The following is a 27,132-nucleotide window of genomic DNA, read 5'->3' as shown; positions in this document are numbered from 1 at the left end:
CCTGACCTGAAATGTCAGCTTTCCTGCTCCTCTGATGCTGCCTGGCCTGCTGTGTTCCTCCAGCTCCACACTGTTTTATCTCTGACTCCAGCATTGGCAGTCCTTACTATCTCATCGTATGTACCATGTTGTGTTATGTATAATCACTATTTATCAACATAATGAGAGACTATCTAAGTTACCAAGGTACAAATGTTACATCTTATCTCACAACCTTGTTTTCTTGGTGCTGCTGATCATTTAAGGGAGATTGTCATGCAATTAATCATACCATGATGTGTGTTGTTACGAAAGTGGATGAAGGTAGAGCAGTGGACATGGTATACGTGGATTTAAGTAAGGCGTTTGATAAGGTTCCCCATGGTAGGCTCATGCAGAAGGTAAGGAGGCATAGGATAGGGGGAAATGTGGCAAATTGGATTCAGAATTGGCTAACCCTTGGAAGACAAAGGGCGGTAGTGGATGGAAAATATTCAACATGGTGCTCAGTTACGAGTGTTGTACCACAAGGATCTGTTCTGGGTCCTCTTCTATTTGTGATTGTTGTAAATGATTTGGATGAAGGAGTGGAAGGTTGTATTAGCAAGTTCGCGGACGATACGAAGGTGGGTCGCGTTGTGGACAGTGCGGAGGGCTGTTCTCGGTTACAAAGGGACATTGATAGGATGCAGAGCTGGGCTGAGAAGTGGCAGATGGAGTTTAACCCTGAAAAGTGTGAGGTGATTCATTTTGGAAGGACAAACTTGAAAGCAGAATACAGGGTTAATGGAAAGATTCTTGGCAGTGTGGAGGAGCAGAGGGATCTTGGGGTTCATGTTCACAGTTTCCTGAAAGCTGCCACCCAAGTGGATAGAGTTGTTAAGAAGGCGTATGCTGTGTTAACTTTCATTAATAGAGGGATTGAGTTCAAGAGCCGTGAAGTTATGCTCCAGCTATACAAAAGCCTGGTTCGGCCACATCTGGAGTATTGTGTCCAGTTCTGGTCGCCATTACAGGAAAGATGTGGAATCATTGGAAAAGGTGCAGAGGAGATTTACCAGGATGTTGCCTGGAACAGAGGGAAGGTCTTACGAGGAAAGGTTGAGAGAGCTAGGGCTTTTCTCTTTAGAACGACGAAGGATGAGAGATGACTTGATAGAGGTGTACAAAATGATCAGAGGTATAGATAGAGTGGACAGCCAGAGACTTTTTCCTAGGGTGGAGGTAGCTATTACGAGGGGGCATAGTTTTAAAGTGAGCGGAGGTAGATATAGGGGAGTCGTCAGAGGTAGGTTCTTTACTCAGAGAGTGGTCGGGGCGTGGAATGCATTGCCGGAGAGGGTAATGGAGTCGGCCTCATTCGGGGCATTTAAGCGGCTACGAGATAGGCATATGGATGATAGTATAAGGTAGGAGTGGAGGTTAGATAGACCTTAGGATTAGGGTAGAAGTTCGGCACAACATCGTGGGCCGAAGGGCCTGTACTGTGCTATATTGTTCTATGTTCTATATCAATATGATTCAAGTTCATATCATTACTAAGCAAAATATATAAAAATGCTCACTATTAAGTACTCAGCATAAAAGTTCCATTGAGCATGTTAGTGATTCATATGGTTTTACTGTACTTGTTCCAGAGAAACTTAGCCCAACACAGCTCGTAGCTAAATTCTCCAGGATATCAAACAACTTGATTTCCCAGGAAAACCAATGAGAGTCTGAAAGGCACTTAATGTTGAGTCATAGAGTCATACAACATGGAAGCAGATCCTTCGGTCCAACCAGTCCATGCTGAGCATAATCCCAAACTAAACTAGTCCCACCTGCCTGCACCTGGCCCATATCCCTCCAAACCTTTCCTCTTCATAGGAGTCATAGAGTCCTATAGCACAGAGACAACCCTTCAGCCCAAACTGGTCCGTGCTGACCAAAATGTCCATCTACACTAACCCCATGTCCCTGCACTTGGCCCATATCCTTCTCAACCTTTCCTAAGCATTTATCCAAATGCCTTTTCAATGTTGTTATTCCATATGCGTATCTCTGTGTGAAAAAGTTGCCCCAAAGATTCCCATGTATTCTTTCCCCTTTTATCTTAAACCGATGCTCTCTAGTCCTCAATTCCCAAATCCTGGGAAAAGTGCATTCACCCTATCCATGCCTCTCATGATCTTATACACTTCTATAAGATCCCCCCTCAGCCTCCTACATGCTAAAGAAAAAAGTCCTAGCTTGTCCAGCCTCTCCCTATAACTCAGTCCCTTGAGTCCTGGCAACATCCTTGTAAATTTCTTTTGCACTCTTTCCAGTTAAATAAGATCTTTCCAAGAACAAGGTGACCAAAACTGAACACAATGCTCCAAGTGTGGCCTCGCCAACGTCCTGTACAACTGCAACATAACTTCCCAACTTCTATACTCAGTGCCCTGACTGATGAAGGCCAGTGTGCCAAAAGCCTTCTTCACTGCCCTGTCTACCTGTGACTCCACTTTCAGAGAACCGTGTACCTGAACTCCAAGGTCCCTCTGTTCCACTACACTCCTTAAGGCCCTACCATTCACTACAAAACTCCTACCTGGATTTGACTTTCCAAAACGTAATACCTCACACTATTCCATATTAAACTCCATTTGCCATTTCTCGGCCCACTTCCCCAGCTGATCAAGATCCTGCTGCAATTTCTGATAACCTTCCTCACTGTCCACGATACCGCCTATTTCAGCGTAATCCACAAACTTACTAATCATGCCTTGTACATTCTCATCCAAATCATCAATATAGATAAGAAACAGCAATGGGCCCAGCACTGACCCCTAAGGCATACCACTAGTCACAGGCCTCCAGTCCGACAAGCATCCTTCCACTATTACTCTCTGCTTCCTACCATCAAACCAATTGTGTATCCAATTTACCAGCTCTCCCTGGATTCCATGTGATCTAACCTTCCAGAGCAGCCTACAATGTGGAACCTTATCAAAGGCCTTACTGAAATCCATACAGACTACGTCTACTGCCCCGCCCTCATCAACCTTCCTGGTCACTCCATCAAAGAACTGTAACAAATTTGTGAGGCATGATCTCCCACGCACGAAGCCATGCTGGCCACTCCTAATCAAACTCTGTCTTTCCAAATGCATGTATATCTTATTCCCCAGAATCTTCTCAAGTAACTTACCTACCGCAGATGTTAAGCTTACTGGTCTATAATTCCCAGGCTTTTCTCTGCAGCCCTTCTTGAATAAAGGCAGTACATTCGCTACCCTCCAGTCTTCATGTACTTATCTAAGTGTCTTTTAATTGCTGTAACTGTACCCGTATCCACCACTTCCTCAGGATATGTCATTCTACACGTGAACCATTCTGTGTAAAAAAACTGCCCCTCATGTCTTTTTTAAATCATTCTTTTCTCACCTTAAAAACATGCCCCCAAGTCTTGAAATCCCCAATGCTAGGGAAAAGACACCTACCATTAAAACTATCTGTACCCCTCATTATTTTATAAAACTCTATAAGATCACCTCTCAACCTCCCTTCAAAGACATTTGGCCTCCCACACACGACCAATTGTGTTCTTGCAAACTTGACGTACAGGAGTCTAAAGGTGGGAGGGAAAGCTTTGGTCTTCTGATGTCTGTGTGAATAGCAGAGTGGGACAGGTTCAGGAAGCAGAGAGGGGAAGAGATAGGAGTGGGTGATGAGATGAGATGAGATCACCTTGACTGACCAGAGACCATCGGAGACATTATAGCATGTGGCCCATTGAGTACACGTTTGGTCAGGCCCACTCCCCTGTTCTATCCCTAGAACCCTGCCAGTTCATTTCCCTCTCAGTCCAATTTTCTTTTGAAGTTGGAGAGGAGGTTGTAATGAGGGTCAAGAAGATCTCCGTAGTCTCATATCTCCGAGTGTAGGCAATCAGGGAGTTTGATGGAACAACAAACATCAAGATTTGAGAACAGAGAGAAGTTAGGTTTACTTGAGGTGATATTATGCCGGATAAAATTATGTCTTGACAAACCCTATTCACTGCTAGCCATTTGTGCAGGATGTGAGGGAGAGGACTCGACGATGATATCGCGGAGCGTCACAAATATGGGTCGTGATCCCCTGTAGGGGTAGGGTGATTTTTGGAGTCATGAGCTCCAAAGTGGTAATGTTTGTTGTGGAGCCCAGAATAAGTGAATTGTACTCTGTAAAAGCAGCTTCAGTGAGTCACAATGAGGCAAGGCACTTGGATCCTGCACAGGCGCAATGTTTTTTGCTCAAGGCATCACAAAAAGAAAAGAGATCCTTTTGGTCTTCCACCGAACATGGTAGTGTGAACAAGAGGTGACCATTTAGCCTGTCAATCTTGGTTTGCCAATCTATCAGATCAAGAATGAGAGGTGATCTCGATGAAACAAAACAATTAACAGGGTCAGTGCTGGGAGCATGTTTCCCTTCATGGGAGAGTCTAGGACCAGAGGGCGTAGTCTCAGAATAAAGGACATCAATTTCAGACTGAGATGAGGAGGAATTTCTTATCTTGGAGAGTTGTGGGTCTTTGGAACTCCTTGCCACAGAGAGATGGGGGGGCAGAGTCCCTGTGTAGGTTTAAGGCTGAGATAGACAGATTCTCAATCAGTCGGGGAATCAGGGTTATGGGGAATTACACGAAGGTGGACGTGAGGAATATCAGATCGACCACATATCTATTGAATCAAGGGGCCAAATGGCCTACTCCTATTCCTATTTCTTATGGGCTTATGATGCACATCTCTATCTATCTGTAATCTCCCCGAATCCTTCGCCAAACAAAAATATCAGTTTTGAAGTTTTCCACGCAGCCTTTTGGGGAGACAAAAACAGAAATCACTGGAAAAGCTCAGCAGGTCTGGCAGCATCCGTGGAGGGAAATCAGAGTTAACGTTTGGTGTCCTCAGAACACAGCTTTTTGAGATGGAAGTTTTGTATTCCTGTTACACTTTGAGTGAAGAAGTTTTGTCATGTCACCTATTGCATGGCCGAGCTCTTGTATTAAGGTCCTTTCCTTGACCTGCATTCCTCAATTAAAGGATATTGCTTCTCTCTAACTTACCAAATCCTTTGAAAACTTCAGACAAGTCAATGCTTAACCTTTGATATAAGACTAATCTATTCAATCTCTTCTCAAGAGCATAGTCCGACACCAGGGAAGATAACACATTGCAATTTGGTACCTGAGGGCAGCAAATCAGCCTTGATAACTGTGACTTCTTTCTTCTTCCTGCTGAGACTGATGAGTTTGTCACACAAGTAGATAAGTCCAGGTGCAATGAAGTACAAGTAGAAACTCTGTTGCTGAATCAGATTTGAACTCCCGTGAATGAGTATCTGCGAGAGACAAAGAGATGAAATGGAGTGTTGGGAATGAATCCTGAAGGCCTGGGTTTTGCACAATCTGTCAGTTAACATCGGGAGTGGGAGGGGATGGGGGGAGAAGAAAAATCCATGTCAGTGCTATGCCCTAGAGATGGAGCTGCCTTCCTGAACAACTGCAATGCGTAAGATGTAGGTCAACCTATGGAGCTGTTGGGGAGGGAGTTGAAGGATCAACTGAAAGGGTTACAAGCCCCACAGGGGATTGTTAAACAGAAGTAACCAAATTTACTGAACGACATCATTCCCACCAAAACTTACCAACAAGTTCATGTTACATGTAGTTTTCATTTTAAAACAATTCCTGTAAATTTATTGTGAATTGACAGGAAAATTGTGGTCTGCATGAACAGTAAATTACACATAGAATAGCTGATACAACAAAGACTATCCCACGTCATTGCATTATTTCCGGGTCAAAGGCCACCAAAAGCATCTGTAAGTCAGGTTGGTGTACAGTCAAAGAAACATCTGCTCCCCTTATTCTTCATGAGTTGGTCTTTTCTCACCACTCCAGTTCAACATAAGAAACAGGAGCATGATACAGACCATTTCGTATCTTGAGCCTGCTCTGCCATTCAGTAAGCTCATGGCTGATCTGATTATGGTTTTAACTGCACTTTCTTGCCCATCTCCATAATCCTAGGCTTCCATGTAGAGTGAAAATCTGTCCAATGCAACCTTGAATCTGATTCAAGTTGATTTATTATTGTCACATATACCTAGCCACAATGAAAAGTTTTGTTTTGTGTGCAGTACAGGCAGAACGTAGAATCCCTACAGTTTGGAAACAGGCCAGTTGGCCCTAGAAGTCCACACCGACTCTCCAACGAGCAAACCACTCAGACTCACCACACCCCCACCCTGTAACCCTGCATTTCCCATGGCCAATCCACCTAACCTGCACATCTTTGGACTGTGGGAGGAAACCCACACAGACACAGGGAGAAGGTGTAAAATCCACACAATCACCCCAAGATGGGAATTGAACACAGGCCCCTAGCACTGTGAGGCAGTAGTGCTAACCACTGAGCCACCATGCCATCCCATACAAAGTACATTAGGGTAATAGAACAGAGTGAGGAATACAATGTTACAGCTGCAGAGACGGTGCACAAAGAGCGAGCTCAACATTAAATTTAAAATTTGAGATGTCCATTCGGATGTCTAATAACAGTGGGGAAGAAGCTGTTCTTGAATCTATTGGTTTGTATCTTTAAGCTTTTTGCATATCTTCTGCACAATGGAAAAGTTTGGAAGAGATTATAGCTGGGGTGGGAGGCATCTTTGGGAATGTTGGCTGCCTTCCTGAGGCAGCGAGAAGTCTAGATGGAGTCAATGAATGGAATTCATTCAGCAAAAAAAAGGTGGAAAGATTTGACATTAAGTTAAAGGCTCAGGATTATTTTAGGAGTGTAACAGCTGTAGAAGTTCAAGATGATGTTCCAACCACCAGTTTCTCAAGCTAAACTGATAAGCAGTTGGTATTGCCGATAAATGACAATAAAGGACAGCCATATCATAAAGCTGAGTTTTAAAAAAGTAATCGTGATGGGAGCAGTGAAGTCACCTTTGCAAACACACGGAGCTGTTCAAGTATGAGCATAATTACCAGAATGTACAGGATGACGTAGAGGTGGTGAGTCACCCAGAAAGCTCGGAAGCTCATCCGACGGAGCTGGCGCGAGGCAAAGACATACATAATCGCCATGACAACAAGAAGTAGAACACCACTCATTCCTAAAACATCAAGCACAATATTACATTCTCTCCCTCTACTCCCTCAATTCCTACGCAGTGTCCTACATTCACTAGTTCCATTCTCAAAACCGTATGCCGTCTGTAGACCAATTTTATGAAATAGTCTTGCACGCATTGACACGGGGGCATTGTAAAAACAAATTTTACACTGAGCCGTATAGGGAATATTTACAGCTGCTTTCCAAAAACATGCTTAAATAGAGATTTTTAAGGATGATCTTGAAGGGGGTAAAGAAACAAAGTTTTAGAGAGGGAATTCTAGAATTTAAAGTTTGGCCTTTCAAAGTTTTAAGTCACCTTTAATGGTTGGCGAATTATGGAATACTTATGCGATATTTGTGATTAAACAAGTGTAATTTATTAATATTATGGTATTATTTTCTGAGTTTGGATTTCATTCTAGTGACATATGGGTATTGATTACTTATGTGAAGGGTTTCCTTTAAAATGGAACAAGGTCAGCAAGTCCTTCTTGAACAGTGACATAATCTAGTACGTGTCAGAGAGCAGGTGACTGCAATCAAGGGCTTACGTGAACCCCTCAAGTGTTAATGGAACAAAATGTTTATACTATAGAGTTCATGACTAATAAGGCCATTAGTTTTGTATTCAGCTCAGAATCAAGTTTTCCCTTCAGTTGAGTTCAGAAAATAGCAGAGTGGTGGTCAGCAGCAAATATAGTTTCTCTCCTAGAAAGGAGATTTTCAGGGAATCAGTCACCCTAGCAGACATTAGTTTGTGCAGCTTCCCAAACCATGAGAGTTTGGTTAGAAGTCTGTAGGTTATTAGAACAGAGAAACTTTAGGCTCTCAGATTTGTGGAACTGTTGATGTTGGCAGGTTGGAAAAAGATTCGTTGAATTGTCTCCATTATCCAAAGCCAATGCCATGTCAGGAGTTGGTTAAGTAAAACCCTAAAGAGTTGCGGTAGGAACATAATTTCTCTGGATTGAGTTTATGAAATGGATGGAATTAGGAAACAGGTTGGAACTTTGTTTCACTGTTTTTTAAGATCTTTCTAATTACATTTTATATTTAGAGAGCTTAGTTTCTATTTATTTCTTCTCTTATGCAATAAACCTCTGTTCTCTTGGTAAAGAAACTCCATGGCCTCTTGTGACTATGTTTTGGTGAATAACCACCAGAACCTATGGTTCCAGTGGGATATTCTGAAATCTGATGTGTCCGGTTGTAACATCAGCTGAGATTAGAACCGTCGTAAATTCTGAAGTTAATACACAGTTCAAAATGTTCTATGCATTGGAATTCATGTTCCTTTTTTATGTACAAAAAGAATGCATTGAATGTCATGTGGTCATTGATGAAATCATCCCTCTTTATGGTGATATTCTGATCATTCAGAAGCTGGAATGGTCTCACTTACCTGGAATGGTCTCAAAGAACCACCAGTAGTATTTGTGTGGGACCTCTGATCTGCAAGACAATAAGAAGATGATGTATATAAATTTGAATTTGGATCTTCTGCATCTCACTTGACACACCAGTCACTAGCAACGTACCTCTTGTCAAATATGTGCCTGTTTCACACATCTCTGCAGAAGCTTCAGTCTAATGAGACCGGATTTTTTCACATCATCCCTGACAAGCCAAGCAAGACCTTGGTTTAATCTTTCCTTTCAGAAGACAGCAACTGCAACAGTTTCAGCAAAGACTGAAACATGTCTGAAAATCACTTGGGAATGTTCACCTATCTCAAGGCCTGGATGGCATTTACCTTCTAGTTTCTGAATTTCAGTGCAATCACATGTGAAGGAAAATTGATGACTAAATCAGGCTAGAGCTTCCAAGGTTGTCAAATGAACCTGTACCAAAAATCGCCCTTTCAGAATGAATTGTTTCGAAACAGAGCTGTGCCTTATCCACCAGAGAGATTGAAGGTTTGAAACCGATTTTAAGTTTTAAATGGAGTGTTCCATTTATTTTGGAAATCAAACCATTTGTACCTTCTTCTTCAGTTGTCTGCTTGAAAGTAAGTCTGATTCAGAACGTCATTACCTACCTCCAGCACATGTACAGCAAGGAGGCAGGTCCGAATCCACCCCCCAGTGGGAATGGGGATTGAACCCCATGCCATTGGTACCAATCTGATCTACACTAGCCATCCAGCATCCAAGAAGCCAGGAGCTTTGGATCGTGATGATAGAGTCTCCAATGTTCTTTTCATCACACAACTGACCAGGAATCTCTCCTGCTCTTACCACCCCCTATAGGTCTGTGTTGGAAGAATTTGCAGTTTGATCCTCAGCCTGTTTGTCCACGTATTGAATGCATTTTCCTTGTCCATCAAGTCCTGGAATGGGACTCGAACCTGGAGCTCCTCGCCCAGAGGCTGGGGCACTATCCACTGCTACAACAAAGCACTCCTCCTATCTTGTGTCTGTAGCTTGGCAATTTTTCTCTGGAGAGCTGGTGCTACTTTAGGTACCACTTCAGAATCTAGCGATTTGGACCACAGTATGACTCCACCCAGACTCAATCCAATTCAGGTTACCTTATGAAGGCAGAGGATGGGGAGAAAGCTTCATAGCTCAGTCAAAATATGCTGAGACACATTTTGCATTAAGGTGCATGGATGCAGAGGTGGCGGTGCTGTCAGAACAGTGTTAGCACTGACAGTCTTTGCTCTATGGAATTTAGAGGGTGTCAGTGACCGATATGAATTGTAATCCAGTCTGGTTCGCTCTACTGCAATTGGATTTTTAGCAGTGAGACATTCAATTGTCATATGTAGCTCATGCAGATCAAGAATTTTAATGTCTGTGAAAAAGAAAACCAAGAATAATTTAATTGTTAATTACAAGGCCCTGGATTGAGAATGCCCTGGTGATGTGCATAGATCAATATTACGGAATTGGTAGATTCTACTGCCAATAGGGGCCCAGTCAATAAGAAGCTCTGGACTACAAGGCTTCCTTTGATCTCTAATCCAGTTTTCTACAATAGCAGCTTTGTCCTATGTGTCCGCACACTGAAGCCACCCCATCCTGTGTGCGCCCCGCCTCTTTTTTTTTTGCTGCTGGCCTCCCTCACTTGCTTGGCCAGTTATAAACACTTGGCCATTCATTGAAACCCAAGTCAGCTGATCAGAAGCCTTTCCGAGGGTCAAAGGTGTTTGGCACTGAGGAGATGCGATCTGGAACTTACCCATCATCGAAGAACACACTGGGAAACAGGCAGGCAAGGCTGCTAAGGGAGCTGACACAGAACGAGTAGACATTCACACCATGTCCAGCACTGTGAAAAACTGGGGGAATCAAGAGAAATGTCACCATAATAAATAAGTGATTCATTTACAACCTTCATACAATGTAATAAAGTTATCTTTGCCCTAGAGGTCTTCTCTCTCACTGAGGAGATGACTCAGTGAGAGATGACTGGTCGTTGTTTAACCTAAGGGTCACTATGCCTCAGGTGAGGGGAGAGGTGGAGAAGGGGAATCCTTCATATTAACCTCAGCTGGAATTGAACTGTCAGTGTCACTGTATTGCGTTCTAACCATCCAAGCTAACTGACCCATCGGCCACATATAATGAAATAAACATATACTGCGATGCCATATCCCTGCAATACGCTGGGATATTTTCTGCATAAGTGAGCTAAGTCTTCATTATAATTATTAGCCAAGAAACAAACAGCTTGAAAGGATGCATCAAATGGATTAGGTAAGTAGTCTGGAAGATACATCCATACATACAAACATAAACTAGGTGCAAATGTAGGCCATTCAGCCCTTCAAGTCTCCTCCACCATTTTATAGAATCGAAACTGATCTGATTGTGGCCTCAACTCCACTTTCGTCTCTGCTGCCTATAGCCTTTGAGTCCCTTGTCAATTTAGAACTATCTAACTTAGCCCTGAAAATGTGTTCAATGATTTGTTGATGTCTTCTCCAAGCCCCTCTTTACAGGTGAATCATCCTGAACCCTCCCCATTGCCTTCATCTCTTCTAAATGAAGTGGATCTGATTTGGAAACCTTCCCTACTGGCAAGAATTATTAGCCATGTTCCATTGGACCTTAGAGCCTAGCTACTAGAAATCTCTTGCCTTCTTCTGAAACTGCAGTTTGGGTTAAAGAGCGTTTACTGATCTCAAAGTTTCCCTCAGTAATAACGTGTGGTCTGTAAATGTCTACAGCTTTCTACAACACTTAAATATCAGAATCTTCATGCTGCAGAACAATTACACAGGATGTACAACACCGTGAGAGGCTATTTGGTACAATTGGTCTTTATCTTCTCCTCATCTCACTATATTCTTCCAATCATTTCTTTTTCATTTGGCTGTACAGAGCTAGAAGGTTGTTGAAAAGGGAGACATTTTAGCAAAAATGCTTTGTTTAGCAGTCATCAGGACAAACACAAGAATACCAAATTTTGAACAATTGCAACAATTGACATGACAGGAGAAAAGGGGGCTGCTTGATTGGGAAGTCAACACTAATTGGCTATGGCATTGCTGAGAAACAGGAATCTACAGGCTCCCCAAAACTCTTGGCTAGTTTAAAACATATGAGGGATTTGAACATATATCTGATGTTTATAGAGAATGGGTCATTTTGTATGTCAGTTCTAGCAAGTACAAATAAGTTTCATTCTGAATTTGACTGATTATGCTAAATTGTTCGTGTGGCTATTGGCGCACTTGTGATTGTTCAGTAATTATCACGCATCACGGAATCACATTGAGGAGTAGACATTTTGATTTGGGTTTTCTAAACACGTGGTGGCTGAGTACAATCTGTTCTCTGTCAATTATGAACTGAAGGTGCATGCTGTTTGATTCAAACAGCTAATTACTGTCACAGATAGCTTACATACAGGCATCACAGTGGCACAGAAACTCATAACATCATTCAATTGTGTGGTAGGCAGAACACTGAGAGCATATCTCTCTTTCTTACTCTTTTCTCTCTTATGCACTTTCACCTCAAATACAATTGACTACCTTTCAAAGCTGCCTTTCAGTCAATGAGTTACAGGAATATAATGTCCTCGTGAAGCCCACACCTTAGAATACAAACCGAGGACAATCCTAGCGATGTCACAAAGAAAGCAAACTAACTTGCAAGTACGACAGCTGACATCGCAATCCAACGATGGAAGTCCACAGCAGCGTCAAAGGGAATATAACGGTTGAGGAAGGTTTCACGCAGGAAAGTGATGAGGTTACGACACATCGTAAGGAGGATGTAGGAGTACATGAAGGAGACACTGGCTGCTGAACCTCGTGATATGATAATGCCAACGTATGTCGTTTGTGGGATCCCAGTTGTTTCTGCACCGATTGCATAGTCTGGACAAGAGAGAAAAATTAATTATTTTCCTACGGTTGAAGGTACAAATATAATTTGCATAGATTACCGCATCAAATAAATGGGCTTGAGCGGACAAGGCTTCACTATTTCATAATTCCAAGAAACCTGGAGGCTTGTTTGCTTATCTTAAAAAGAGACGTCTAAAAATGATGATTACCTACTTCCCATATGTCAATCATCAGACATCGTACGGTACGTGATTCCAATTTCTACGATATTTAATTAAAAAAGTCAAGCAACAATATCAGCTGTGAGTAAATTACAGAAAACCTCAAGAGCAGAAAGAAAAACCAGATCCACGATTTCAGCAATTTTGATCTTCATTGATTTAACATAAATTAGATATTATAGTATGGAAAAGCATCAGAAAATCTACCGTCACTATCCATAGTTCCAAAGTACAAAAACCATGTCAAGAAAGGTGTTAACTGTCAGTCTTGAGGAACATACACTGACATTATCATGGGGAAATAATGTCTTTGTCTCCCATATCACACAGTTAAAAGTCAGATATGACAGTGCCTTGTATGAATTATAATCACTGCTCACTGCACAAGAGTTGCATTCTGGTATCAGACTGGCTACAATTTTGATTGCTGTGTTTTGGGATTTAATGTTTAATTACAGGTAAAATGAAGGGAAGATGAAGTCTTGCAGGCTGCCTTATAACAAGCCTGGGCGATTTGGTTGTTAGAGATTAAGTAGGATCCAGATTGTCTTACTGGGAAGAAGGTGCAAAGTATTTATATGGGGAAATCCTCAGTCTGTGCACTGTAAGGATACAGGCCAACATTATGAACAGCTGACAGACTGCGTCCCTAAAGTTCCAGAGAAGTGTCGGGAATCTTGGCTTGTAAACGTTGCACTTTAAACTATCCATTTACTTAAAAGATAAAAGATAGTTGGGTGTCAAAGATAACTAGTCAGTATTTCTACCTGGACACAAGGCTCAGGTAATTCGCATTGCCATTGTGTTATGGGCAACTTCGTGTGTTCTCTTTATCAGCTGTGAACAGTATGGTTTTGTAGTTAAGAAATGTGTGTTTGCTAGCCCCAAGAGTGTAGAGGCCCGAATCAAACGATTTCAGCAGCAAGCTACTGTGATCTCAGGACATATGTACTTAGAGAGCTTTCTCCTTCTTCCTTTACTTGTCACCTGAAAGAATCAAACCATGGTAAACAAATCTTCATCCTAGTATCTGAACAATACAACTGTGCTACAGCCTCCTAGGTGATCCTTAAACAACACTAGAGTAAGATTAGGGCCAGTCAAGGACTAGAGTAAGATTAGGGCCAGTCAAGGACAGTAGTGGGAAGTTGTGCGTGGAGTCTGAAGAAATAGGAGAGGTGCTAAATGAATATTTTTCGTCAGTATTCACACAGGAAAAAGACAAAGACAATGTAGTCGAGGAGAATACTGAGATACAGTCTATTAGACTAGACGGGATTGAGGTTCATAAGGAGGAGGTGTTAGCAATTCTGGAAGGTGTGAAAATAGATAAGTCCCCTGGGCCGGATGGGATTTATCCTAGGATTCTCTGGGAAGCTAGAGAGGAGATTGCAGAGCCTTTGGCTTTGATCTTTATGTCGTCATTGTCTACAGGAATAGTGCCAGAAGACTGGAGACTAGCAAATGTTGTCCCCTTGTTCAAGAAGGGGAGTAGAGACAACCCTGGTAATTATAGACCAGTGAGCCTTACTTCGGTTGTGGGTAAAGTGTTGGAAAGGATTATAAGAGATAGGATTTATAATCATCTAGAAAGGAATAATTTGATTAGGGATAGTCAACATGGTTTTGTGAAGGGTAGGTCGTGCCTCACAAACCTTATTGAGTTCTTTGAGAAGGTGACCAAACAGGTGGATGAGGGTAAAGTGGTTGATCTGGTGTATATGGATTTCAGTAAAGCGTTTGATAAGGTTCCCCATGTTAGGCTATTGCAGAAAATACGGAGGCATGGGATTGAAGGTGATTTAGCGGTTTGGATCAGAAATTGGCTAGCTGTAAGAAGACAGAGGGTGGTGGTCAATGGGAAATGTTCATCCTGGAGTTCAGTTACTAGTGGTGTACCTCAAGGATCTGTTTTGGGGCCACTGCTGTTTGTCATTTTTATAAATGACCTGGATAAGGGCGTAGAAGGATGGGTTAGTAAATTTGCAGATGACACCAAAGTTGGTGGAGTTGTGGATAGTGCAGAAGGATGTTGCAGGTTACAGAGGGACATAGATAAGTGCAGAGCTGGGCTGAGAGGTGGCAAATGGAGTTTAATGCGGAAAAGTGTGAGGTGATTCACTTTGGAAGGAGTAACAGGAATACAGAGCACTGGGCTAATGGTAAGATTCTTGGTAGTGTGGATGAGCAGAGAGATCTCGGTGTCCATGTGCATAGATCACTGAAAGTTGCCACCCAGGTTGATAGGGTTGTTAAGAAGGCGTACGGTGTGTTAGGTTTTATTGGTAGAGGGATTGAGTTTTGGAGCCATGAGGTCATGTTGCAGCTGTACAAAACTCTGGTGCGGCTGCACTTGGAGTATTGCGTACAGTTCTGGTCGCCGTATTATAGGAAGGATGTGGAAGCATTGGAAAGGGTGCAGAGGAGATTTACCAGGATGTTGCCTGATATGGAGGGAAGGTCTTATGAGGAAAGGCTGAGGGACTTGAGGCTGTTTTCGATAGAGAGAAGAAGGTTAAGAGGTGACTTAATAGAGACATACAAGATGATCAGAGAATTAGATAAGGTGGACAGTGGGAGCCTTTTTCCTCGGATGGTGATGGCTAGCACGAGGGGACATAGCTTTAAATTGAGGGGTGATAGATATACGACAGATATCAGAGGTAGGTTCTTTACTCAGAGAGGAGTAAGGGCGTGGAATGCCCTGCCTGCAAAAGTAGTAGACTCGCCAACTTTAAGGGCATTTAAATGGTCATTGGATAAACATATGGATGATAATGGAATAGTTTAGGTTAGATGGGCTTCAGATTGGTTTCACAGGTCGGCGCAACATCGAGGGCCGAAGGGCCTGTACTGCGCTGTAATGTTCTATGTTCTATGTTCTATCAGGGGAGTAGCTAGCTCGAACTAATATGTATAATTTTACAGCACAGAAACAGGCTGTTGAGCTCAACATGTCTTCACCAGGTTTGTTTTATTCACTCACAGGATGTAACTGTAACTGACAAGGCTACCAGCATTTACTGTCCATGTCTAATTGCTCTTGAAAAGGTACTGGTGAGCCACTTTCCTGAGCCACCATATTCCATGTGCTGTAGTACAGCCCAGTGCACTGTCAGGGAGTGAGTTCCTGGATTTTGACCCAGTGACGCTGAAGGAACAACAATACATTTCCAAGTCAGCAGCTTGGAGGAGAACTTGCAGATGGTGGTGTCCCCATATATCTGCTGCCATTGCCCTTCTAGACGGTATTGGCCGTGGGTTTGGAGGAAGGCGTCTTGGTGAGCTGTTGCTTCCTCAAATGTTACTTATCTAACCCGATCAACCGCCCCTTGCTTCGTTATCTCACTTGCCCTTCAATGTATCTTCGCTCTTTATATCATTGGGATCCAGAATTCCAAGTCAACCCAACGAGACATTGGAAGGTGGTACTTACGATAAGCTCGTTCCACAAACACGCCAGCTGCTATACCATAGAAGATCAGAACACAAACTATGTGACGTCGATAGTTCTCAATGAATCGCTTAAACTGTTGAACTTTCTGGTGCACTTTGCTCCGGTTGTACTTTTCCCGTTTTGCTTCTGTGTATGGTCTGGGGTGATGGTAAGGAGATCTGCAAGGTGTTTCAAAATAGCACGTTATTATTATTGCTTGTTCTATTGATCTGCCTGGTTTGTCTCCTTCCTTGCTGATCCATTTTATTTTCCTCCTTCCTCTCCTAAAGGCCAGAGACAGTTAAAGTTCTGCATTTGGTGGCTGCTCTTCAGCAGATGGACATTCCCCAGGACTGAGCCTGGGCCATTAATGACACTGTGCTATTTGACTCTGGGGTACATTTGAAGAGTTCACAACTACCTCTGAGTCTTTTCTCATTTAATTTCAGTGCCCCTGCATTTTTCAGGGGCTGTAGTGGACGAACAATGAGGAGCAGAAAGCCTAACCAATATACCCTCAGCATGAAACTATGGGTGAGGTCTTGGGTGCCTGATACTAAGCCAGCAGTTCCAAGTTCAAGACCCACCACAGGTCAAGATGGCCAAGGAAGGTGTGTTCATTTTGTGGCTAAACAGACTGAGAACCTGTAAATCCTTCCAACAAACACTCAAATGAAAGGCAGAGAGAGTCGGGGAGATTTCCAATTTACAGAGAAATTGGAGCATCTACCATTCCTATCCATATCTGTAGTCTCTTGTTGCCACAGCAACACAGTCACAATTTGGTAAGTTTAAAAAGTAATGGATACTCAGGGCAGCACAGTGGCTCAGTGGTTAGCACTGCTATGTCACAGTGCCAGGTATCCAGGTTCAATTCCACCCTCGGGTGACTGAGTGTGTGGAGTTTGCACGTTCTCCTTGTCTCTGTGTGGGTTTCCTCCGGGTGCTCCAGTTTTCTCTCACAGTCCAAAGATGCACAGGTTAGGGTGGATTTGCCATGCTAAATTGCCCGTAGTGTCCAGTGACAAGCAGGCTGGGTGGGTTAGCCAATTGGAAATGTGGGGTTACAGGCATAGAGGAGGGAGGTAGGTCTGGGTGGGATGGTCTTCAGAGGGTCGGTGCAGACACCATGGGCCAAAAGGCCTCTTTACATACTGTGGGGATTCTATGATTCATCAAGTGATCATAGCCAACAATCTGGAAATTTGAGTTCTTTATAGAATCCCGGGAAGTTTACATCACAGAAAAAAGGCCATTCAGTCCATTGTGAACATGCCAGTGAAAAATTGAACCCCCTTCCCGCCCCGAGCCCAATCCCTCTTACTAACGTTCGTGCGTAGTGCTACAGGTTGTGGGACTTTGGGTTCACCACCTTTCAGGCACTTACAGACAGACATCTACCACCCTCTGGGTTGAAAAAAATAGACATGAAAAAGTAATACATAATAAATGGGAGAAAACTGAGAGACCTAGATATGGATGGTGATGACAGGGCTCCATTTTCTTTCCAGCATGTGGCTGACCAGGAATGTCTTGTGTTCTTACTTACCTATCGCTGGATAGGTGTTTGTTAGAAGGACTTCCAAGTTGGTCTGAGCCTGTTTGATGACTTTATGGACACACAGTCCTTGACCATCCTGTATTGGGGTGGGACTTGAACTTGGAGCTTCAGTGTCAAGGAAACTACCCAGTGCCAGAAGACCCTTACTTCCTCTACAGTGCTCAGCACTCTCCCATTGATTGTCCATTCCTTTACCTTCTCTGATCTTCCCAAATGCATCACCTTGCAGTTCTCTGAGTTGAATTCCATTTGTCACTTTCCTGCCCATCTGACTGGTCCAATAATATCTTCCTGCTCTACAACTATCATCTTCACTATTAACCACAAGGTCAATTTGTTTATAATCTGTACACTTCTTAACCATGCAATAATGTTTACATCCACATTTTCACTTTGAGGTAGACCTCTTCGGCCTGAGGCAGTGCTATAAGTCTGCAGTGCTGAAACCATTTCACTCAGGGTAGACTAGACACATACACACACACACAGACACACACACACACAGACACACACGTGTGTACGCACACACGCGTATACACACACACACACAAGTTGTCTTACTTTTTGTTGAGTCTGTCTCGGTTTCGGAACTCTTGTCCAATATGTTCCACAGTAGATTCCTGCATGTTTCTATTGGGGAAGTAGAGAACAAGAAGATTAATCATGAGGCTCCAGGGAGTCTGGTCCATTCACAAGTACCAGCCTCCATTATCATCCAGAGATGGAAATACACAAGGGAAATTTAGTTTGGAAATGAGGTGACCCATGAGCCATTGACTGATGACTCCAATAAATTATCTGAGTATAGAGGGCCTCCTAATGAGAAACTCCTAATTTTTGATTCATTAATTGGCAATAGCCCAAGGAGGAAGGGGTAGTATTTAATCTGGTGGAAGGCTGGTGGCTATGGACCTCACCATGACTCTGCCCCAGTTAAGGTTCATGGATGGCCTTCCTACCCTGCCACCGGTTGTGGCTCATGAGTGGGCTATGAGTGCCCACATCCCACCACAGCTGGCATTCAATCAACAGCAGGCAGGGAGTCACACATGTGTCAAACCTGAAAAGAACACTCGTGTTTTCTTTGAGATAGTAAGAACTGCCGATGCTGGAGTCAGAGGTAACACAGTGTGGAGCTGGAGGAACACAGCAGGCCAGGCAGCATCAGAGGAGCAGGAAAGCTGACGTTTCGGATCGGGACCCTTCTTCAGAAATGCTCAAGAAGGGTCCTGACCCGAAACGTCAGCTTTCCTGCTGATGCTGCCTGGCCTGCTGTTTTCCTCCAGCTCCACACTCATGTTTTCTTGCTGCCCTCTCAGGTGCATCCATAGTTCTTTGTGCTAAAGCATATGGGGAGAAAGATCATGGTACTGTGTTAGATGATCAGGCTGGAACTTCTACCCCTGGACCATAGGAGGTTAAGGGATGACCTTATAGAGGTTAATAAAATCATGAGAGATTTAGAGAAGGTGAATGGCAGGTGTCTTTTCCCTAGGGTGGCAAATTTTAAGACTAGGAGTCATATTTTTAAGGTGAGAGGAGAAAGATTTAAAAAGGACTTGAGAGGCAACTTTTTTTGCACAAAGAGCTTCATTTGTGGAATGAACTTCCAGAAGAAGTGATGGATGCAGCTACAGTTACAACGTTTAAAGGACATTGGGATAAGTACATAAATAAAAAAGGTTTGGAGGGATATGAGCCATGTCCAGGCAGGTGGGACTAGTTTAGTTTAGGATTATGGTTGGCATGGATTGGTTGGACCGAAGGGTCTGTTTCTGAGCTGTATGACTATGTTGCTGAATGATCAGCTATGGAATAGTGGAACAGGCTTGAAGGGCCAAATGCGTTTCTGTCCCTTATTCAAAGGCACCAAGTGACTGATTAAGGGACCCAGCATCACGAGGAATGGAGTGGGAAGATAGGATTCAGGGCGTTGCCGCTGAAAGCCAGCACTCTACTGCTGATTACTCTCTGTCCCACCCCTGAATCCTATCCTACCCTGGCTCACTCAATGATCTTGGTCCTCTTCCTGGGTGCATTCTGGCACGCCCCCCACCCCCATCCGGCTGCTGCAATAGTTGATCAGTAACAGGTCATCACCTTGAGATTTTTCTTTGCCCTAATCAGCCTGTTCAGAGACATTATGGCATACCTCTGGAGCAGGTAGGATTTGAACCTAGGTCTCCTAGCCCAGATGTAGGGATGCTACCACTGCACAACAGCCTTAGTTCAGCAGGTCAAGGGGTCGTGGGGACAGAGAAGATGGTCCATAACTCCAGTCCCAGTATTGGTTCTCATGAAGATCTCAAAAATATGATCTAATGATCTATTGTATGGTTGCTTGAAGTGATTGGAGATGCATCTTTCAGTGTATTTCTCCCCCACTGGGAACCATAGGTTTCTGTGGTTTCTCTGCCACTTCTATATCTGTGGACAATAAAGTGACTGTATAGGAGCTGCAAAGTATTTACTCACTTGTATGGATTTGCTTTGAGGAAGGAGACCCTGAGGTGTTTGTTTGATTTCTCTTGGATATCCATACCTGAAAGAGCAAAAGGCAACATCAAAGAGTGCTTTAGGTCCAACAACAAAATTTCAAGGAAAGGGAAGACGTTTAAAACTTCAAAGTAGGTAATGATACAGAGATTGCATTAAAAAGGTAAACAAAATAGCAAACAGTATAGAAGCTTTAAATCTGAAACACTACGTCAATTTTAGTTAGTAATACAAGGGCACGGGTAACAGACTAGCAAAAGGAAAGTTACAGCTGACAATTCTTCACATGATGAATGACCAATGTAGAGTCATAAGGGGAGCCGCTATAGCAGATTATTATTACAGAATTTGAATGCCACTGAAGACACATTGCCAAAGCTCTCCTTTTGGCATTCACCAGGTCTAATGCAAGAGTACCAAATGATCATTTGAAATTTGCCATTCTTGCATTTGTCCCGATGAGTGCAAAATGAAAAAAATATAAGCATCATGTCCCTGTTTCCATCACAGTTCGCTAACAAATGTCAATGGGAATTTAGGGGAAACTTCTTTGAACTGGAGTGACAATATGAACTTTGCTATCTCCTGGTGAGGTGAATAGCATTTAAACCAATGTTAGGTAAATCCATGAAAGAGAAGAGAATAGAAAAATATGATGACAGTGTTAGATGAAAGAGGAGGGAGGAAGATCTCATGTGGAATATAGACAGTAACATTGGATAGTTGGGTCAAAATGGCTGCTTCAATGCTGTGCATTCCACGTAATGTACTCAGCAAGAATTACTGGCTCATTGTATGCTTTGGAAATGTAAAGCCTAATGTCGCATCTAATGCAACAGCGCTGACATTTTTGTTTGTGTGGTCACATGCTTCCAATACCTTAAAGAGGACAACCTGTGTGTGGCCACACAGCTCTGAGTGATCATTGGTTAGCAACCTACTTTGATTCAGGGGTTGGTGGTGCTGAAGGGCTGGTCTGCAATGCCAAGTGATATGAACAGCATGGGTTCAATTCCCACACCAGCTGAAGGGCTCTTCTTCTCAACTTCTCCCCTCATCTGAAGTGTGGTGACCTTCAGGTCATCTCTGGATCATCTCTCTCCAATGAGAGACTGGTAAGACTTTACCCTTTGTGATAAGATCATGTACAATGACTTACCTGAGCACTTTTGACACAGCAAAACCTTCCAAAGCCCTTTATTGGAGCACTATCAGACAAGATGTGACACTGAGCCACAAGAGGACTAAGCAGTTGTGATAATCAACTGCATGGTTGAAGTGCTAGTGTTTTCAGTGAATTAAAAGAGGAAAGAGAAGTGGAGAGGTTCGTGGACAGAATATCAGAGTTGAGGACTCAGGCAGCAGGAAGTTTGGCAATCAATGGTGGAGCAATGGAAATTGGGGCTTGCACAAGAGGCCAGAACGATGTCCTAATTGTTGCTGTTGCTTACACATCACCTAGGATTGAGTAGGCAGATAGATAATTCATTCCAGAAGAGGCCAGCAAACAAACATTCAACCGCCTTCCAAAGAGGCACCAGGTACACGTTTTGGCACCTTCCTGTGCGGCGAAATTGTGCTCAGAACCTTTAAAGCTGCCCATGCTAAATTGTGCAGGCCTCTCCTGCAGTGTTACTGACCTTTCACATTGAGCTTAGCAAGCTCCAGCTCGTCACCATGATCCCGGAACAAGTAATGAAAATCCTCCCAGGTTAATTCTTCCTTGTCCTGGAATCCTGCCTCCGTGAACAGTGAATCCATGACCTCCTCTGCCTGTGCTTTTGATAAGCAGTTGTTGGAGATCTCAATAAAGGACCTGTAGGAACAAATTGCAAAGGGCAACTAGAGTTACTATCAAGACAAACATCAGCAAAAATAAAACACAAAACTGAAAACACTTCCACAGAATATTCCTGTTAGTAGCCTATTAATTGAGGTGGATTGGAGACTCACCTTTATTCACACTTATAGAGTGCAGATTGAAAGTGTGGTTTTCTTGGTTGGAAATGTAAAATTATGTCACTGTCTGTAACTATAAGCTTGAGAAGCATGTAAAGCCTATGCTCAGAATTGACACCCATTGCCCCTGATCCTACCACAGGGTCCTGATGGCTCAGGGATTAATGGAAGCTATATGGTAGAGTTCAGCCCTCAGAAGGTTCCCTGGCACAACACGTTGAGGGTGAGGAAGGTCCCTCATTGCCAGGCTCCCATTACTAATCGAGGGACTTGTTACAGTGTAACTGGGAAGACTGCATCAAAACTGTCAGCTGTCGCAAAATATGTAAAACTCCAGGTGGACCACCAAAATAACCAATTTTGCTGACTGACTGATATTCTTGACAAATGAAATTCACCAGGTTTTTGTTAGTGACAGAAAAGTAATTCAATTTATTTTAACACACTTAACTTTAACAAAAACAGAGAAAAGGAAGGATTTCTAATCTACTACTGTGCAACTTAAACTATATCCCTTCGAAAAAACCCCCACACACACAGACACACACGCACACACAACAAATATACTCATTATGAAGACATACAAGGACAAATGGTTTGACACAGGTACTATGATACTAGGGGTGGTTAAAAAATATAGATAAGGATAATGTCACAACCCTGAAGATCATGGGATTCCAAGAATGGATTAAATTGTCTCAAACACATTAAAAACATGATTTTTGGTCCCAATGACTATCATCTGTAGGTGGTAATCATTCTTCAATTTGGTGGTTAATCAGTTGGGCTCAGGTATTTTCCTGTTACAATTATTTCAGTTAAGCTTTCTTGATTTTCTGTTTCTCTCCCATGCTCGGGGAGAGTTGGAGGAAAGAAAGAGAAAGAGAGAGGTGGATGCTTTCAGTTTGCAGGCTCTGGATATGTTCTCTGCTCCTCTGGCATTTACCTACCCATCGTTCATCCAAACAGAGGGCTGTCATCAGGCAGAATTTCCTCAATGCAAAAGACCCTGGGTGTTGCTCACTCTCAACTCTTCAAAAAGCAACAATGCATTGCACAGCTCAAAATATGCAGCGCTTGATTTTCAAATTACAGACTCTCCTGATATTTCACTGAATCAGCCATCCAACTTCAATTTCAGTTATTATTCCAAAAACAGAATATATCCACTCCCTTACGTAATGGGGGATAGTTGGGATGGAGTTGCTGCTGAGTGCCAACCCCTTACTTCCAAAGAACCTATTCTCTCACTCCAAACCATGTTGGTCCAGGCAATCCTGAGCATAGGCTTTACATGCTTCTCAAGCTTATAGTTACAGACAGTGACATAATTTTACATCTCCAACCAAGAAAACCATACTTTCAATCTGCACTCTATAAGTGTGAATAAAGGTGAGTCTCCAATCCACCTCAATTAATTGACTACTAACAGGAATATTCTGTGAAAGTGTTTTCAGTTTTGTGTTTTATTTTTGCTGATGTTTGTCTTGATAGTAACTCAGGGAAGGGAATCTGCCAGCTATAGTTGGTCTGGCCTACATGTGACTCCAGACCCATATTGATGTGTTAGACTCTGAACTGCCCCAGTAAGTCCCTCTGTTCAAAGGCAGTTAGGCATGTACATCAATGCTGGCCTTGCCAGTGATACTCTCATCCCATGACAGAATAAAGAAAGAAAATTCCTAGCCACAGACATTTTCAGCAGCAAATGTAGTGCTCTCTGCAAACTAAAGTGAAAAGCCCAATTCATATTGCTCATTGCAAGATGTGTCATTTAGAACTTTCCTGTGTATTTCTTGCAAATCTCTAATAAGTTAGAGTCATCGAGTCATACAGCACAAAAATAGACCCTTTGGTCCAACCAGTCCATGCCAATCATAACCCCAAACTGAATTAGTCCCACCTATCTACATTTGGCCCATATCCCTCCAAATCTTTCCTATTCATGTACTTATCCAAACGGCTTTTAAATATTGTAGCTGTGCTTGCATCCACTACTTCCTCTGACAATTCATTCTACACACAAATTACCCCTCATGTCCTTTTTAAATCTTTCTCCTCTCACGTCAAAAATATGCCCTCTAGTTTTGAACACTAGGGGAAAGATCCTTGTCATTCACCTCATCTATGCCCCTCATGATTTTATAAATCTCTATAAGGTTACCCCACAACCTCCTACGCTCCAGTGAAAAAAGTCCCAGTCTTTCCAACCTGTGTTTATATCTCAAATCCTCCATTCCCAGCAAAATCCTAGTAAATCTTTTTCTGAATTCTCTCCAGTTTAATAAAATCCTTCCTATAACAGGGCAACCAGAACTGGACACAGTACTCCCGAAGAGCCCTCACCAATGTCCTGTACAAGCTCAGCATGATGTCCCAACTTTTATACTCAAAGGTCTGCAATGAAGGCAAGTGTGCTAAACACCTTCTTAATCACCCTGTCAACATGTGACGCAAATTTCAAAGAATTATGTATCTGAACCTCTAGGTCTCTGTTCTACAACACTACCCAGGGCCCTACCATTTTTAAATTTTATCTTCAGGTTATTCAGTCTTTACTTTGTTGTTATCAATTTTCATTATGTTAGCTACTGCTGCTAGTGACCCTTTTCCCAAACCTCAGAAATGGAGATCTCCTATCTTCTTATACCCACCAGCTTTTAACAGGAAAACCTGATATAATTTAACATGATTTGCCAATTCACATCTGCATTTTGCTCCAATATTAGGATGCTCTGAAATTTTGGCCTTCAGCTATTCCTAACTCCCAAATCATCAGCAAATTTGTTAAGTTTCAGTGCTGGAATTCTGACATGGAATAAGCACTTAGGGGAAAAAGGTATTGTCCTTCTTGGACGTTGGCCCTCCACTTTGGTTTCACAAGAAAATACATTCCCAAAGGAAGATGATGAAATAAATCTTTTTTGGGAGAAAGACAACTCCAAAGTATCTCAAACAGGAAAATGAATCCATTGGCCGTCATTTTATCTGGATAGAAAGATAAGGCAAGCTGTAAGCTTTGAAGATTTTTCTTGAGTCTTAAGCAATGAGTTTCTTTTTCTCGCTTGTGTGAGATTTAGAACAATCTACTTTACCAAAGTAAGATAATCATTAGATTGTCAGACAAGTTCCCATTTACCTCAACAATACAGAGAATTCGCCTTTGGACAGGAACCCATTTCCATCTACATCATACATCCGGAACATAAGCTTTGACTTCTCTTCAGGTGACCCTGCAAATAGCATCATTTTAGTTTCTTTTACAAAATATTAGCAAGGGGCAACAGCAATTTGGTTTTCTGCAGCAGCTTAAACATGGTAAATTATCACAGGAAGGCTAACAAAGGAATTTTAGCACTGTGAAAAAACACAATGGTTGGGCAAAATATAAATAGTCCAAATCATTACTGAACATAGAGTCATAGAGACATACAGCGCAGAAACAGACCCTTCGGTCCAACCAGTCCATGCTGACCATAATCCCAAATTAAAATAGTGCCACCTGCCTGCGCTTGGCCTATAACCTTCCAAACATTTCTTATTCATGCACTTATCCAAATGTCTTTTGAACATTCTAACTGTATCCGCATCCATCACTTCCTCTGGAAGTTCATTCCACACATGAATTACTCTCTGTGTGAAAAAGTCGCCCCCCATGTCCTTTTTAAATCTTTCTCCTCCCACTTTAAAAATGTGTCCCCTAGACTTGAACTCTTTATTCCACACACATATGTACTCACATTAATCCTTAGGTCAGTGAAGCAAAGGAGATTGCATTAGGAAGCATATTTGTATATTTTAACATCAAGAAGTTATTGTATAAACTAATGCCACAGGAATAGTTTAATCTCCTCTTCAGTTTAGAATTGAATTTCCAATCATCATCTAATGGTTTGTATATTGTTATTGTGAAGTAGTAAGGCTGAATGACAACATTCAGAAATTTTCTCTTAATGATTTTGAATCAGGAGACATTTAACCAGCTTTCAACGTGCTGATGTGTTCTGTTTGACCACTGAAAGGAACCGAGCCATTGACAGAACGAAATAAATTGACCCAAGATTTTAGCCTAGTCATATACAGTCTGATTGTTTACCTGCCAAACTAATTGCAGCAATTGAAAGCTTGGAACAAGAACAGATCATTAAGCCCATCACATGTAAGTTTCCATAACCCATAATCATGGGCTCTGTCCAACCCAAGATGTTAGCACTCCTTTCTAAAATTTATTTGAATCTACATTATCCATAAGTCCAAAATCCTCAATCCTTTTCACCAACAGGTATTGAACTAATGCTTTGTTAGTGCTACCAAATAACTGTAAGTAAATTACTTCATCTGGTAATCTGTTCCACAGTTGATGCAACACATGGTGTGATAAAATTACTCAGCAATCCATGTAAACTAATTTATGAAAATTAATTTTAGAATATGTAAAAATGCATAGATTTCAGGAAAATGGTTTGTTAATGCGCATTTGACAATTTCATTACAGCAAATCTCCAGGGGATACAAGAAATTAAAATCAAGATGCCCCATTCACCTTTCATGAATATGACTAGAATATCAAGGAACTCTCGGAAGGACAGGTAACCATTCCCATCTTTGTCTGCCAGTGAAAACATCTGCTCCACAAACATGGAATCTTCTTTCAATCCCAGTGCATCGGCAAACTCCACACGGGTCAGCTCACAGTTCAGGGACTCTTTTGTCTTGCGTGAGATTTCCATGTTGAAATCCCCAGCATCTGACCTGTCAATTTCCAGAACCTAAGAGCAGATTCAACAACAAACAATAAGACTTGCATTTATGTAACACATTTCATGTCTCCAGAACATCCCAAAATGCTTTGCAGTCCACTAAGGGCTTTTTTTTGAAATGTAACTGCTTTGTAATGCTGTGGAGAGATAGTAGGAACTGCAGATGCTGGAGAATCTGAGATAACAAGGTGTAGAGCTGGATGAACACAGCAGGCCAAGCAGCATCAGAGGAGCAGGAAAGCTGACGTTTCTGAAGAAGGGTCTAGACCCGAAACGTCA

The 27,132-nt window shown here is 42.4% G+C and overlaps 1 protein-coding gene across 2 annotated transcripts in view; it reads right to left on the bottom strand.

The window, feature by feature from the left end:
- The window catches only part of LOC109929142 (dual oxidase 2-like), a 702,670-nt gene that overhangs the window by 635,189 nt on the left and 40,349 nt on the right, over nt 1-27,132 (bottom strand). For both annotated transcript variants that reach the window (XM_048617209.1, XM_048617211.1), the window contains exons 19-29: nt 26,637-26,862; nt 25,233-25,326; nt 21,775-21,950; nt 20,114-20,180; nt 18,200-18,268; nt 16,078-16,256; nt 12,220-12,450; nt 10,302-10,401; nt 8,521-8,570; nt 6,989-7,116; nt 5,178-5,331 (exon numbers count right to left, since the gene is read on the bottom strand). In XM_048617209.1, the coding sequence (XP_048473166.1) occupies nt 5,178-5,331; nt 6,989-7,116; nt 8,521-8,570; nt 10,302-10,401; nt 12,220-12,450; nt 16,078-16,256; nt 18,200-18,268; nt 20,114-20,180; nt 21,775-21,950; nt 25,233-25,326; nt 26,637-26,862 (1,474 nt within the window). The remainder of the gene's footprint in view (nt 1-5,177; nt 5,332-6,988; nt 7,117-8,520; nt 8,571-10,301; nt 10,402-12,219; nt 12,451-16,077; nt 16,257-18,199; nt 18,269-20,113; nt 20,181-21,774; nt 21,951-25,232; nt 25,327-26,636; nt 26,863-27,132) is intronic.

This window comes from Rhincodon typus, chromosome 36, assembly GCF_021869965.1.
Source record: "Rhincodon typus isolate 14 chromosome 36, sRhiTyp1.1, whole genome shotgun sequence".
Taxonomy (NCBI): domain Eukaryota; kingdom Metazoa; phylum Chordata; class Chondrichthyes; order Orectolobiformes; family Rhincodontidae; genus Rhincodon; species Rhincodon typus.
The sequence above is the reverse complement of the archived record's forward strand: the minus strand, read 5'-3'. Positions and strand labels throughout refer to the sequence as shown.